This window comes from Salvelinus namaycush, chromosome 11 (genome assembly GCF_016432855.1).
Source record: "Salvelinus namaycush isolate Seneca chromosome 11, SaNama_1.0, whole genome shotgun sequence".
NCBI lineage: Eukaryota > Metazoa > Chordata > Actinopteri > Salmoniformes > Salmonidae > Salvelinus > Salvelinus namaycush.
The window spans coordinates 38,978,093-38,993,421 of NC_052317.1; the positions used below are offsets into that span (position 1 = coordinate 38,978,093).

Here is a 15,329-nt window from a genome sequence, read left to right on the forward strand (position 1 = left end):
TCACTTATTTCAGCTCATGAAACATGGGACCAAGAATTTACATGTTGCGTTTATATTTTTGTTCAGTGTATATACGGTGCCAAGAAAAAGTATTTGCCCCCTTTCTAATTTGTTCTACTATTGCATATAAAGGGAACCTGAGTGAATAAATAACACAACAATTACCTGCTTATTTCATCTATTTAATAAACAAAGTTATGCAACACCCAATGCACCTGTGTGAAAAAGTAATTGTCCCCTTACACTCAATAACTGGTTGTGCCACCCTTAGCTGCAATGACTCCAACCAAACGCTTCCTGTAGTTGTTGATAAGTCTTTCAAGTCACTGTGGAGGAATTTTGGCCCACTCTTCAATGCAGAACTGTTGTAACTCAGCGACATTTGTGTGTTTTCAAGCATGAACTACCCATGTCATCCAAAAAGTTATACTTTTGAATCATCTGTCTACAGAACATTCTTCAAGAGTCTTGATGATCAGGTGCTTCCAGGTGCTTTTTGGCAAACTTGAGTCCACTTTTTGGGATGACGTGGGTCCCGTTATGCCTGGCGAAAACCAAACACTGCATTCCACAGTAAGAACCTCATACTACTCATACCAACGGTCAGGCATGGTGGTGGTAGTGTGATGGTTTGGGGATGCTTTGCTGCCTCAGGACCTGGATGACTTGCCTTAATAGAAGGAACCATAAATTCTATTCTGTATCAGAGAATTCTACAAGAGAATGTCAGGCCATCCGTCTGTGAACTGAAGCGCAGCTGGGTCATGCATCAAGACAATTATTCAAAACACACAATGAAGTCTACATGAAATGGCTAAAAAGCAACACATTTGAAGTTTAGGAATAGCCTAGTCAAAGTCCAGACCTAATGCCAATTGAGAATTTCTGGCAGGACTTGAAACTAGCAGTTCATGCTTGAAAACCCACAAATGTCGTTGAGTTAAAGGGGCAATTACTTTTTCACACAGGGGTGTTGCATTACTTTAAAAAAATTAAATAAATGAAATAGTCATATTTTTGGGGGGGTTATTTTTAAACTCAGGTTCCCTTTATCTAATATTAGGGTTTGGTTCAAGATCTGATAAAAAAATATGCGAAAATATAGAAAATCAGATGGGGGAAAACACTTTTTCATGCCACTGTATATATATATATATATACACTGCTCAAAAAAATAAAGGGAACACTTAAACAACACAATGTAACTCCAAGTCAATCACACTTCTGTGAAATCAAACTGTCCACTTAGGAAGCAACACTGATTGACAATAAATTTCACATGCTGTTGTGCAAATGGAATAGACAAAAGGTGGAAATTATAGGCAATTAGCAAGACACCCCCAATAAAGGAGTGATTCTGCAGGTGGTGACCACAGACCACTTCTCAGTTCTATGCTTCCTGGCTGATGTTTTGGTCACTTTTGAATGCTGGCGGTGCTCTCACTCTAGTGGTAGCATGAGACGGAGTCTACAACCCACACAAGTGGCTCAGGTAGTGCAGCTCATCCAGGATGGCACATCAATGCGAGCTGTGGCAAGAAGGTTTGCTGTGTCTGTCAGCGTAGTGTCCAGAGCATGGAGGCGCTACCAGGAGACAGGCCAGTACATCAGGAGACGTGGAGGAGGCCGTAGGAGGGCAACAACCCAGCAGCAGGACCGCTACCTCCGCCTTTGTGCAAGGAGGAACACGTCGGGGCCTCATACCACCCTCATGGAGTCTGTTTCTGACCGTTTGAGCAGACACATGCACATTTGTGGCCTGCTGGAGGTCATTTTGCAGGGCTCTGGCAGTGCTCCTCCTTGCACAAAGGCGGAGGTAGCAGTCCTGCTGCTGGGTTGTTGCCCTCCTACGGCCTCCTCCACGTCTCCTGATGTACTGGCCTGTCACCTGGTAGCGCCTCCATGCTCTGGACACTACGCTGACAGACACAGCAAACCTTCTTGCCACAGCTCGCATTGATGTGCCATCCTGGATGAGCTGCACTACCTGAGCCACTTGTGTGGGTTGTAGACTCCGTCTCATGCTACCACTAGAGTGAAAGCACCGCCAGCATTCAAAAGTGACCAAAACATCAGCCAGGAAGCATAGGAACTGAGAAGTGGTCTGTGGTCACCACCTGCAGAATCACTCCTTTATTGGGGGTGTCTTGCTAATTGCCTATAATTTCCATCTTTTGTCTATTCCATTTGCACAACAGCATGTGAAATTTATTGTCAATCAGTGTTGCTTCCTAAGTGGACAGTTTGATTTCACAGAAGTGTGATTGACTTGGAGTTACATTGTGTTGTTTAAGTGTTCCCTTTATTTTTTTGAGCAGTATATATATATATATATATATATATATATATATATATATATATATATATATATATACACTACCGTTCAAAAGTTTGGGTTCACTTAAAAATGCTCTTGTTTTTGAAAGAAAAGCAATTTTTTTGTCCATTAAAATAACATAAAATGTGATGTCAGAGTTGGACATCAAGGATTCCTGATAGCAAGTAAATGACGTAAAAACATCTAGTCAAACGTCTGTAGCTTGCTGGTAAATCAGCCAATTACTGTCATAGTGTATATTCCGCCGACAGCCTAAATGGTTACATTTCCAGTTCGTGCATTTTGGAATTCAAAATAAAGTTTACCGGATATATTGTCTACCTGTACTGGGAAGGTTTAGGTTTCCAAAATATGAAGTATTCATATTTAAAGTATTAAAGATGTTGAACCTCTTTTCATGTTATTTTTCTTTGCCTCGTCAAAAAAGTGACGCTAGATCTCAAATTCCGCTGTGCATCATCTTTTCTATTTACGGTTGACTATTTTCACCACTTCCGGCCTTAACCCTATTTTAGTTTCTTGCATCATAGATTATCTATTATATTGACAAGATATTCGAGTAACCGCTCTAACAATGGAAATACGTGTCATCAAAGCCGGAAAGCAGGCAGGGGGAGGCGAGTTCAGGTGGGACCAGTCTAGCCAATGAGAAGGCAGATACGCGTGTGAACAGACATGGAGATAGATAGAGGACTCATCTTTGTATCTGTGCCATTATATCATCTGTGACAGCATGGGCAGCACCATTTTAAAAATTTAACTTGGCAAGTCAGTTAAGAACAATTCTTATTTACAATGACGGCCTACCCCGCCAAACCCTAACCTGGATGACGCTGGGCCAATTGTACGCCGCCCTATGGGACACCCAATCATTGTGGTACAGCCTGGAATCGAACCAGGGTCTGTAGTGACGACTCTAGCACTGAGATGCGCCACTCAAGAGCCGTTTTTCTTCTTCTTCATTGGCTGATTTCTCCCAACTCATAGGAATCTCCACCAAGTTGACTACTTTAAAATGATTTGAAGCCCTCAATTGGCAATGTTATATCCATGATGAGGCCTCTATCTAGCTCTATGACAAATCCGATATAGTCGTATTTTTCTAAATTTACGAAATGTCACATGCGTTTACTTATACCAGTGCATGCATAACAAGCTAGCCATTACGAAACGTCTATTGTATCAATATTGTATTGTATTTGCCTCACGTAGCAAATTAACAATTCAATTTTCCGTTGACCTCCATACAAAAATTCCTCATGTCGTGGGCAGATTTTGGGTGGAGTAAAAGCTCTCGCTTCGCCTTTTCCTCTCTGTAGCTGCACATAACTACACGATTCACATTGTTGCTAGCATATTTAAACCAAATTATTAGCATATTACTTAGATACAAAGTTTCAACCATCTGCAGAAGCAAGACCGAACTCTGTTTAGTTTTCGCAAACATTTGAAAATGTTGAGCAGTGTTTCTCTCCGGGCTCAGATCGCTTCCATCATAGAGGTACTTTCTAAAACTGCGGTTGCAGAAATTGGCAAAGTAGTCGACGATGGCATAGTTGTGTTACGTGTAGAAATGTGTCGACGGGAAAATGAAATCAACGTCCTGAAAAATAATGTACAACAACTTGACAGCGAGCTTCGAAGAGCTCGAGGGATTAATGCTCGAAGACGCATCCATCATGGTCGATCAGTCGCTGCTGAGAATCTTAGGAGAGGTGGGTCGACGTAGTGGTACTAACTATTTTATAATCAATAGTTATCAATATCTAACTGTGTACGTGACGTAACATTAGTCAGCCAGAAATATTTGCAGGTAAACAATGTAGGCGTATTTAATCAGCCTACTCACGTTCACACTGCACTGAGCCCAGGGCTAACGTTAGGGCCCTACAACAGACGAGTGTGTCCTCGGGTCATATCTGTCTGTGCACAATGGGATGGGAGAGGAATAGCAATGACTCATTATAACCAATTCAGTGGCCTTGTTAGAGTGAAGGCCTACACCCTGAGATTGGAAGGTTGGGGTTTCGACCACAGACTCTCTCTGCTTGACACTCAGCATTAAGGAGATGGATTTGGGAGTAAGGCCCTACAACAGACAAGTATCCTGTCCAGGGGGTGTACTTGTACATCCCGCTATAGAAACAGGAGGCATGTGAAATCAAATCATTATTATTACAAACCATTACACCCTTCTTTGACACAACTGCCCACAGGGACACATCCATTTAGATTACTATTAAAACAACCAATAAATGATTTTGATGACTGACATACAGTACTTATTCATTTCCACAGGGCCTCGTAAAGGTGGTACCACTTGTGTGGGGAAGACCTCGCTTGAAAAACTGCAGCCTAAGGAAGATTTGAATGAAAAAGATGGACCTGCGGATGAGATTCTGGTGAAGACTGAGCCAGGAGGAGAGGGTCAACAGGAAGAGCGGACTACAGGGATAAAAGACAAGGAAGCATCATGCAGCAGTGTTTTCTTTCCAGGGAAACCATATTTAGAGTCAGACGTCAGAGAGGATATGATTTTACAGCTCAGACAGCAACAACGTTATCGGCAGTCAGACGCGCTCAGGAGAACAAGCGACGGCACAGTAAAGTCAAATCCAGACCCTCAAAGTGTATTGGGTTCTGACCCAAATTATAATACGGCAAGGAGAGCGAGCAACAAAATATTTTGCCAGGTTAAGAAACACTTCATTTGCACACTGTGTGGAAAGAGTTTTGAACGTTACGGTCATCTTGAAAGGCATCTACGAATTCATACGGGTGAGAAACCGTACAGCTGTGACATATGTGGAAGGTGTTTCAACCAGAAGGGTAGCCTCAAAGGGCATCTGAAGACTCACAGAGGTAAGAGACTAGAATCACTTATATAGTGCATTACTTCTGACTAGGGCCCATAGGGTAGTGCATCATATAGGGAATAGGGTACTGTTTGGGACACACTCACTACATAACGACATCCAATATATTGGTTATTAATAGGACATAAACAATTCTATGCCTCATTGTTTTATTAATCAAATGTAATCTTTCCACACAGTATCGATGGATGGACTAGCTAACAACGAAGAGAAGCCTCCCCTGGATAGACGTCAGTCTGAGGAAGAGCAGTTGAACGGAAAGGACGAAGTGTTCCAAACTGCTCCTCAGATGCCTATGAAGTCTGAGCCAGGGGAGGAGAAGGATGCATTCCAGACACTAGATCCTAAAGCAGAAGAACAGACTGCAGGGAGAGCAGAACAGCAACTGGATGAGGAATTGTCAATGTACGAGAGAGACAGCCAGCCGTGGATGTCCGGTCCGCAAGCAGACAACGATATGGAGACGAGCAATTCAGAATATTTCAGCAGTTCAGGTCAGAACTCCCAGTGTCTCACTGATCACTCTCCTGTACTTCCTGTCCCAGGAATGGTGGAGGCGTCATGCAGCAGTGCTTCATCTCCAGGGAAACCATATGTAGATGTCAGCGAGGATATGATTTTACAGCTCAGGCAGAAACATTATGGATCTTCAGACACACTCTTGATAGCAAGTGACGGTACAGTACAGCCAAACTCACAGGTCATGGATGCGGCTTCTCTGAACCATCCTCCCATCTTCTCCAGTTTTCCGGAAAGGAAAGTGAAAACCTTCCAAGGAGTCACCAAGGACAAGAAGTGCTTCATCTGCTCATTCTGTGGGAAAGTTTTTGAGCGTGTTGGTCATCTAGAAAGGCACCAGCGAATTCATACGGGTGAGAAACCGTATAGTTGTGACATATGTGGAAGGTGTTTCAACCAGAAGAGTAGCCTCAAAGGGCATCTGAAAACTCACAGAGGTAAGAGATGAGAATAATATTGATGTTTTCATACTTTTAATACGTGAAAAGGTTAACTCTTAAGTGCATAAATCAGTCAATCATTCTGTAATTAACAGACAGTATACCTGTTATATAATTAAATAAGGTGCATCCTTAATGGAACCCTATTCCCTTTATAGTGTACTACTATTGACCAGGACACAAAGGGCTCTGATCAATAGTAGTACACTACATACAGAATAGGGTGCCATTTTGGGATGGATACGAAGTGTTTTCCTGTTCTCTGTCGGGTTTAAGATGACGTTAAACAGTTCATGTTGGATGATTTACATTGTTTGAATTGCCATGTTGTTAAAATCTATGCTAAAATACTTGATACTCTTTTCCTGTCAAGCAGACGATGCTGACATGCTAACGGGACAACCGCCGCTTGATGATAAGAAGCCTGACGTTTATCCTAGACCCTCGGAGAACCCAGAGGAACCGAGGGATCAGCCCTCACCTGCTGAAGCACAGCCTAGCTCAGGGTACAGTGAGGAGGGCAGGGGGCAGGGGTTGGTGGGGGAAGCAGAGAAAGAGAAGCAGTTTGAATCCCAGATACTCAGTCAGTCAGGACCTCCACACCAACAAAGCACAGAGCGACCAGGTTACCAGGACGACCCAGAGTATGTCATGGATGAGAGGGAGAGTCAGCTGTGTAGATCTTTCACAGAGAGGCACAGTGATACTGAGTCTGGATCACTACATCCAGGTTGCTCCTCCGATGTGACAAAGCAGCAGAACTCCCATCCTGTTTCACCCAGTGTCAAATACCATCACAGTCCTTTTGATGGACTGCACCACCACCATGGGTTCTATACGTCAGCTTCTAGAGAGGTGGAACTGGGAGACGTGTCTTTTCAGGAAGAGAAAGACAAGTTGGATGTGATTGAGCAAGAGCAGTATGCAGGGATGGTTCTACATGCAAGGAACAGGGAGGATGGTGATGGGACAATACTACCCAGGTTTCAGAACCGGGTACCACCGCCACAACTACCTGTAGAGGAGGAAACGGCAATGAGCGCTTACATCACAGAACCAAACTACAGTCAAGAGGGGATTTTATTTGCCCTTGGCATAGACAGTTTTGACAGTACAGAGGGCAGCAGTGCCACTACAGACGACACAAGAAATAGATGTTTCATATGCTCCTTTTGTGGAAAGAGTTTTGATCGCCATAGTCATTTTGAAAGACACCTGCACACTCATACTGGTGAGAAGCCCTACAGCTGTGAGATATGTGGTAAGACTTTCACTCAGAAGAGCAGCCTGAAAGCTCATCAGAGACTTCATACAGGTTAATCAAGGGCCAAAGAGTCTTAGGGTGTGTTCCGAATGGCACCCTATTCCTTATTTAGTGCACTACTTTTTAGGGTATGAATTGCCATTTGGGGCACACTGTCGGGACACAGTGACACACCTTGCTGAAATTTGTTTCCGCCTCATCAAAACTCAATCAACACCAGTTAATAAGTATGGGACATTTGGCTGCTATTGTTAACACGTTGATGGTGTTGCAACAGTTTAGAAGTCCAACTAAATTGTGTTGATAAGATGTCTTGTTTGTTTGATATGGTCGTTTTTACTTTTTAATTATATATATTTTTTACCTTTTTTAATTGAGAATCAATTCTCATTTACAATAGCGATATTCAAATGTTGGTGTTATGTAAAAAGGAACAGTTGAGTAGTTTTATGTCATCAGGTATCTCTCCAATAATCTCATCAGGTATCTCTCCAATAATCTCATCAGGTATCTCTCCAATAATGTAAAAGGGTTTTTAAGAAAAACTTTCCTGCATCAACCTTATGGATCATTGATCCAATTTAACATGTAGGCTACATATCCATTTTTGTGTGTGTGAAGACCTTGATGGTAGGGTTGCGTCTATAACCCTTGACCATGACTCTGTTGCATTACATTACACATAAGTCATTGGACGTAAGCATCTTCTTTTTGGGGGAGTTTTAAGAGCCCAGACATTCGGTCTGAACATTACCACGCGTCGCTTGTGGTATGGTTTAGGGTTAGTGTTTCCACAAGGCTGATTTAGCCATCTCCTAACACCTGTGTGTAAATGGATGCCACCACAAACACAGAAAAATACTGTCTTCTGCAACTGTGTTAATACAGTACGTTTCTATTTGTGAAATTATTTTTTTGATGTAACATTAAAGTAGAGGGATTTATGTATCTAGAACCAACTGCTGGAATTGAGAATAGATTCACGTTTAGATGGTGTTTTTGGCTGTTTTGGCTTCCAGACCCAATTCGCCTCTAAACAGAACATTTCAGGTCCTTGGACAATAAGGAGTAACGTTAGGCTCCTTTAGTTCATTATTGGGCTAGGTTGCTTACTACTCAATGAGTAGAGTAGTTCAAATGATTTAGTTTTTTTACTCCAGCTATCCTAACCCAGGAAAATCAACCAAATAAATGTTTGCTTTGATTTGTTTTTTGGGGTTTTTTGCTTGTGGATTTTTGAAATAAATGTAAAATTGTGAACGTCTCAATTTTGTGTGTTAATTGTTTTATTCAGTGACAGTAAAATAAAATGTTTTATAAGAGGATTCCTATTTCTGCCCTTGCAAATTTGGTGTTCACTTTTGTTGTACTTACGGTAACAAATTAGACTCATGTTTGAGAAGGTTTTGCCCACCTCCGCTAAGGTGTTTTAAATGACAAAGAATGGGACATGTAGCAGCTCTGTGCAAAGGAATGAAAAGATATGAGGGGAACAGGATTATGGTGAATGTGGGAACAATGTCAAGGTTAACTGTTGTGTGTGTTTGGGGAGGTGGGGGGCACAGTGCAGCATTTGGTGGATGCCAGGTGCAGAATGTGGCTAGAGAGGCCCAAAGATATAAAATCATACATAATGTCTCTTAGGCAGAGGCTTCAATGCAGATTGGTGGAACTATTCGGCAGAATGATAGAGATGACAGGGTCAGTCCTGGAATAAGTGGACCTATTGTAGGAGTTATGTTGGTCCTGACACCATTACGAGGCCTGTTCTGAAAGCTTGCTCTCACAAATGTGCCGTGTCAAAAGTTACCTTGATAGTTAATCAGATTGACTTTATAGCCTTCATTGGAAAGGTTATCAACATGACTGTACTTGAGGAAAGAAGAACTGCCAAGTTGAAGGTTATTGTGGGAGCAGCAACAGAGTTTTTAGGAGTAACAGATATTACTGTCGCCATGATTGTTGACATGTTGACTTTTAATAATTATAATGATTGAATGTCTCAGTATAATGATAAAGTCATGGTTTTTGTCATCCTTCAGTGGAATGCCAGAAGCCTTATTGCTAACGGTCAGGACTTTAAGAAGTCTGGAATTGATTTAGAGATCAAACCTGATGTGATATGTGTTCAAGAAACGTGGTTTAGACCACATCTTGATTTTATTATTCCTGGTTGTTGTTCAGTCGGATCTTATTGGACAGGAAGGTCATATATATGGTAATATACCTGTCCCATCTGAATATGAATGTGTGATGGTGGAATCTACAGTGCAGGTAGTAATATCGAGTAGCAACATTTTTATAACCCTTGTCGTCAACTATCTGTAGCGATGTTTGATGAAATATCTGGAGAATAGGGCTCTAGAGAGTTACAGTGCATTCAGAAAGTATTCAGACCCCTTGACTTTTTCCACATTTTGTTACGTTACAGCCTTGTTCTAAAATTGATGAAATTGTTTTTTGACCCTCATCAATCTTAACACAATACCCCATAATGACAAAGCAAAAACAGGTTTTTAGAATTTTTTGCAAATGTATTCAAAATTAAAAAAAACAGAAATACCTTACTTAAGTATTCAGACCCTTTGCTATGAGACTCAAGCTCAGGTGCATCCTGTTTCCATTGATCATCCTTGAGATGTTTCTACAACTTGATTGGAGTCCACTGTTACGTTCCCCAGTTTCTGTGTTGTAGTTTGTATTTGAGTGTGCGTGTTTCAGGAGATGGCTTCCTGAAATTCTCCCCAAGCAGCTGATTGGTCGGCCCCAATTGATGATTGGAGAGCTGACCCCGCCCCCTCGTCAAGATACAGCTGTCTCTAATTACCATTGCCTTCTGAAGCTATAAAAGCCAGTGTTCTGTTGTTCAGAAGAGAGAGATCATAGGCAGTCTTAGATCATTGCAGGCTGAGATCATTGCTGGAGAGATTGAATGTGATATAGATCATTGCTGAGAGAGGTTGATGGCTGAGGGTTATAGCATGTTGGTCGTTGGTATGTACTGTGTTAGTTGTTGCTGGGATCAGTTGGTATGTTCTGTGTGAGATTGTTGCTCAGATAGAGCTTATTTGATGTCCTTTGTTTCTTAGTTTGTTTGAGTATTGTTTGATATTCTGTTTCATTTGTTCCCAGGGGGGAAGGGGAAGGCACCTAGGGAGTGTTTAGGCAAGAGGCCTGCGGGCATACATATACCCGTAGTATATTCACTGTCTAGGCACACTAGGTAAGACCTGGGTGGACCACCCCCTGTATTTTGGTTAGTGCACCAGGTGGTGCTAAGTTAGGTGGGTAGGCAGGTTAGATAGGAGAGGGGGAGCTTTGACATTTACTTTCTTTGCTTTGGTTCCGTCCAGCCCCTTTTCCCCATATTACCGTGTAAAGGAAATAAATCCTAGTAAATGGTCAATTCAGCCTTTTGTCGTCCTTTCTCACACCTACAGTCCCATACCTCTTTCACTTCACGGGGAGTTGAGTTGTAGCAGGGTGTTGCGTTCCCTCTTCATAGAGGCGTGTGTAACATCCACCTGTGGTAAATTCAATTGATTGGACATGATTTAGAAGGGCACACACCTGTCTATATAAGGCCCCACAGTTGACAGTGCATGTCAAAGCAAAAACCAACCATGAGGTCGAAGGAATTGTCTGTATAGCTCCGAGACAGGGTTATGTCGAGGTACAGATCTGGGGAAGGGTACCAAAACATTTCTGCAGCATTGAAGTTACCGAAGAACACAGTGGCCTCCAAATGGAAGAAGTTTGGAACCACCAAGACTCTTCCTGGAGCTGGCTGCCTGGCTAAACTGAGCAATCGGGAGAGAAGGGCCATGGTCAAGGAGGTGACCAAGAACTCGATGGTCACTCTGACAGAGCTCTAGAGTTCCTCTGTGGAGATGGGAGAACTTTCCAGAAGGACAACCATCTCTGCAGCACTCCACCAATCAGGACTTTGTGGTAGAGTGGCCAGACGGAAGCCACTCCTCAGTAAAAGGAACATGACCGCCCGCTTGGCGATTGCCAAAATGCACATAAAGGACTCTCAGACCATGAGAAATAAAATTTTCTGGTCTGATGAAACAAGATTGAAAACTTTGGCCTGAATGCCAAGCGTCATGTCTGGAGGAAACCTGGCAACATCCCTACGGTGAAGTATGGTGGTGGCAGCATCATGCTGTGGGGATGTTTTTCAGCGGCAGGGACTGGGAGACTAGTCAGGATCGAGGCAAAGATGAATGAAACAAAGTACAAAGGGATCCTTGATGAAAATCTGCTCAGGACCTCAGACTGGGGCGAAGGTTCACCTTCCAACAGGACAAGGACCCTAAGCATCACAGCCAAGACAAATCAGGAGTGGCTTCAGGACAAGTATCTGAATGTCCTCCATCCTTTCTCCAATTGTGTATCTCCCGGGTGGCGCAGTGGTCTAGGGCACTGCATCGCAGTGCTAGCTGCGCCACCAGAGTCTCTGGGTTCGCGCCCAGGCTCTGTCGCAGCCGGCCGCAACCGGGAGGTCCGTGGGGCGACGCACAATTGGCATAGCGTCGTCCGGGTTAGGGAGGGTTTGGCCGGTAGGGATATCCTTGTCTCAGTATGTAAAAATGTAATAAAATGTATGCACTCTACTGTAAGTTGCTCTGGATAAGAGCGTCTGCTAAATGACTAAAATGTAAAATGTAAAATGTCCTTGAGTGGCCTGGACTTGAACCGGATCGAACCTCTGCAGAGACCTGAAAATAGCCATCCATCTTGACAGAGCCTGACAGAGCTTGAGAGGATCTGCAGAGAAGAATGGGAGAAACTCCCCAAATACAAGTGTGCCAAGCTTGTAGCATCATACCCAAGAAGACTCAAGGCTGTAATCGCTGCCAATTGCATGCTCCCCCAACTTGAGACATCTATAGCATTGTGTTGTGTGAAAAAACTGCACATTTTAGTGACCTTTTATCGTCCCCAGCACAAGGTGCACCTGTGTAATGATCATGTTGTTTAATCAGCTTCTTGATAAGCCACACCTGTCAGGTGGATGGATTATCTTGGCAAAGGAGAAATGCTCACTAACAAGAATATCAACAAATTTGTGTGCAAAATTTGAGAAGTTTTTGTGCACATGGAAAATTTTGGGGGTCCTTTATTTCAGCTCATAAAACATGGGGCCAACACTATACATGTTGCGTTTATATTTTTGTTCAGTATAAATAAGCAATGCAGGTGTGACATTTTAAATGCTCATGTTAGTGTGCATAAGAAAAGAAACACTGTTGACTCTTCTTTGAAGGCAGATTTTACCATACATGAGATGTGTTATACAGCTGCACCATCGAGAGCATCCTGACTGGTTGCATCACCGCCTGGTATGGCAACTGCTTGGCCTCTGACCGCAAGGCACTACAGAGGGTAGTGCGTACGGCCCAGTACATCACTGGGACCAAGCTTCCTGCCATCCAGGACATCTATACCAGGTGGTGGAAGGCCCTAAAAATTCTACCGCATGGCAAGTGGTATCGGAGCTCCAAGTTTAGGTCCAAGAGGCTTCTAACAGCGTCTACCCACAAGCCATAAGACTCCTGAACATCTAATCAAAAGGCTACCCAGACTATTTGCATTACCCCCCCCCTCTTTTACGCTGCTCTTACTCTGTTTATTATCTATGCAAAGTCACTTTAATAACTCCACCTACATGTACATATTACCTCGACTAACCGGTGCCCCCGCACATTGACTCTTTACCGGTACCCCCTGTATATAGCCTAGCTATTGTTATTTTACTGCTGCTCTTTAATTATATGTTACTTTCATTTCTTATTTTTTTAGGGATCTTTCTTAAAACTGCATTGTTGGTTAAGGGCTTGTAAGTAAGGATTTCACTGTGAGATCTACACCTGCTGTATTCGGCGCATGTGACAAATAACATTTGATTTGATTTTCAGCCTTAATAGGCTGTGGATATACAGCCCTAGGTCATGATCAGTTGTGCTAAGTAATGTTTAAGCATCTACTGTACCTGATGAGGTCATGTCCGTTCCCCTAGGATAATTTAATAAGATTTGTAGTGAGGGGTTTATACCTTCTGGTTGTAAACATGCAGTAATATTATCTTTTGTAAAGCCTGGTAAGGACCCTTCATGTGCTGATAGTTAGACCAATAGCATTGACCTCTAACTTGTGTAAATTGATGGAAAATATGATTGTCATCAGATTGTCATATTTCCTGGAACATAGAGGTTTATTGAGTCAATGTCAAAGTAGATTCCGTAAAGGTCGATCTACTTTGGATGCATTAGTAAAGGTGAGCAAGTTGAAAATACTCTGGCCATGCTACTGTCTTTTTTTATATATTGAAAAGACACCATGTGGAGAGAAGGCCTACTGATTCAGATGGAAAGACTTGGTATTGGTGGGAGATTATATATCTGTGTTTTATCCTTCTTATTTAATCACATTTTAAGTTAAAATAGGATCCATTTTATCTGATGCCTATGTAGTTGACAATGGTATTCCTCAAGGCAGTGCTGTCAGTCCTATTTTGTTCAATATTATGATTAATGATTTGTTTTCGAATGTAGATAGGGGTATTGGGGCTTCCCTATATGCTGATGATGGAGCTATATGGAAGAGGGGAAGGAATGTCTCTCGTGACCAAATCTATTCAACAAGATTTACTGGGGTTTAAAATTGTCAGAGACAAAGTCTTGCTGTATGTTCTTCTCAAAGAAGAAAGTTGCTGATAATATACAGTTGTTTCTGTATGGACAGCCTATGGGGAGGGTTTCTAAGTACAAATATTTGGGTCTATGCTTCAATGAGAGATATACATGGAAAGATCATGTCATAAATGTTGAAACCAAGTGTAAGAAGGTGGTGAATCTTATGCGCTCGGTCTCTGGTTATGAATGGGGTGATGACAGACCATTGTTGATGGATATTTATAGAGCTCTGATCGGGACCACATTGATTACGGGTGTATAGTTTATGGAACAGCGGCGAAGACTTGGCTTCAGAGGCTGGACAGAATCCAGTATATAGCTTTAAGGATATGTATTGGTGCATTTAAATCAACATCTGTATGTGCATTACTAGTGGAGGCAGGTGAGATGCCTTTGGATATACAGAGTAAAAAACTGTCATTAGCTTATTGGGTTAGGCTGAAAGGCTGTGAGGTTGCGCATCTCACTGCTACTGTTCTAGATGACTGATGGGAATATACTAGTAGACAAGGCAGTGGGTTTGGTTGGACAGATGGAAAGCTTGCTCATGAGAGTGGTTTGAGGGAGTTGGAGGTTGGCCCTTCTGTGCTGATAGGGCATGTTCCTCTGTGGTTAATCCCAGATCCTGTTTATCTAACCTTGGTAGAGAATAAAATATTGGTCAGAAGTCAGTGATTTTAAGGAAACTGGTTGACAATTACATTGGTAGAAGTTGTTATGCCTTTTTACTGCTTTTCACAGATGGATCCAAGGACCCAGATAGTAGGCGCACAGGAGCAGGCATTTATGTTCTTGAATTTAATGTGCAGATATGTAGAATACTAACAGACCAACTGTCAGTATACTCAGTTGAACAGTTGGCGATAGTAATTGCCCTTCAGTGAGTGGAGGACGTTCAACCTGTCAGAATGATATATAATATGCTCAGATTCTCTGTCTATATTGAATAGTTTATCATCTGGCAAATCTAATAGGAGTGACCTACTATTGGAGGAATTCATGTTATTATGGAGAATTAAGATACTGGGTGAAGTAGTGAGATTCTGCTGGGTCCCAGCCCATTTGGGTGTGGAAGGTCAGAGACTTTTTGTGTGGCAGAAAAGATGGGACCCTGAGCCCAGGGTCCGGCATTTATATTCCCTCCAAAGAAAGGTTGGTGGACCAAGATTCAAAGGTCAGATTAGGAAGGAA

The 15,329-nt window shown here is 42.4% G+C and overlaps 1 protein-coding gene across 1 annotated transcript; it reads left to right on the top strand.

Annotated features, from left to right (window-relative positions):
* The first annotated feature begins 4,645 nt into the window (after positions 1-4,645).
* On the top strand, positions 4,646-8,699 carry LOC120056158 (zinc finger protein 236-like). Its single transcript, XM_039004368.1, has 3 exons — positions 4,646-5,200; positions 5,394-6,170; positions 6,550-8,699. Exons 1-3 carry the CDS (start codon positions 4,870-4,872, stop codon positions 7,491-7,493), a joined length of 2,052 nt encoding a protein of 683 aa, XP_038860296.1. The 5' UTR covers positions 4,646-4,869; the 3' UTR covers positions 7,494-8,699.
* Positions 8,700-15,329: the final 6,630 nt, after the last annotated feature.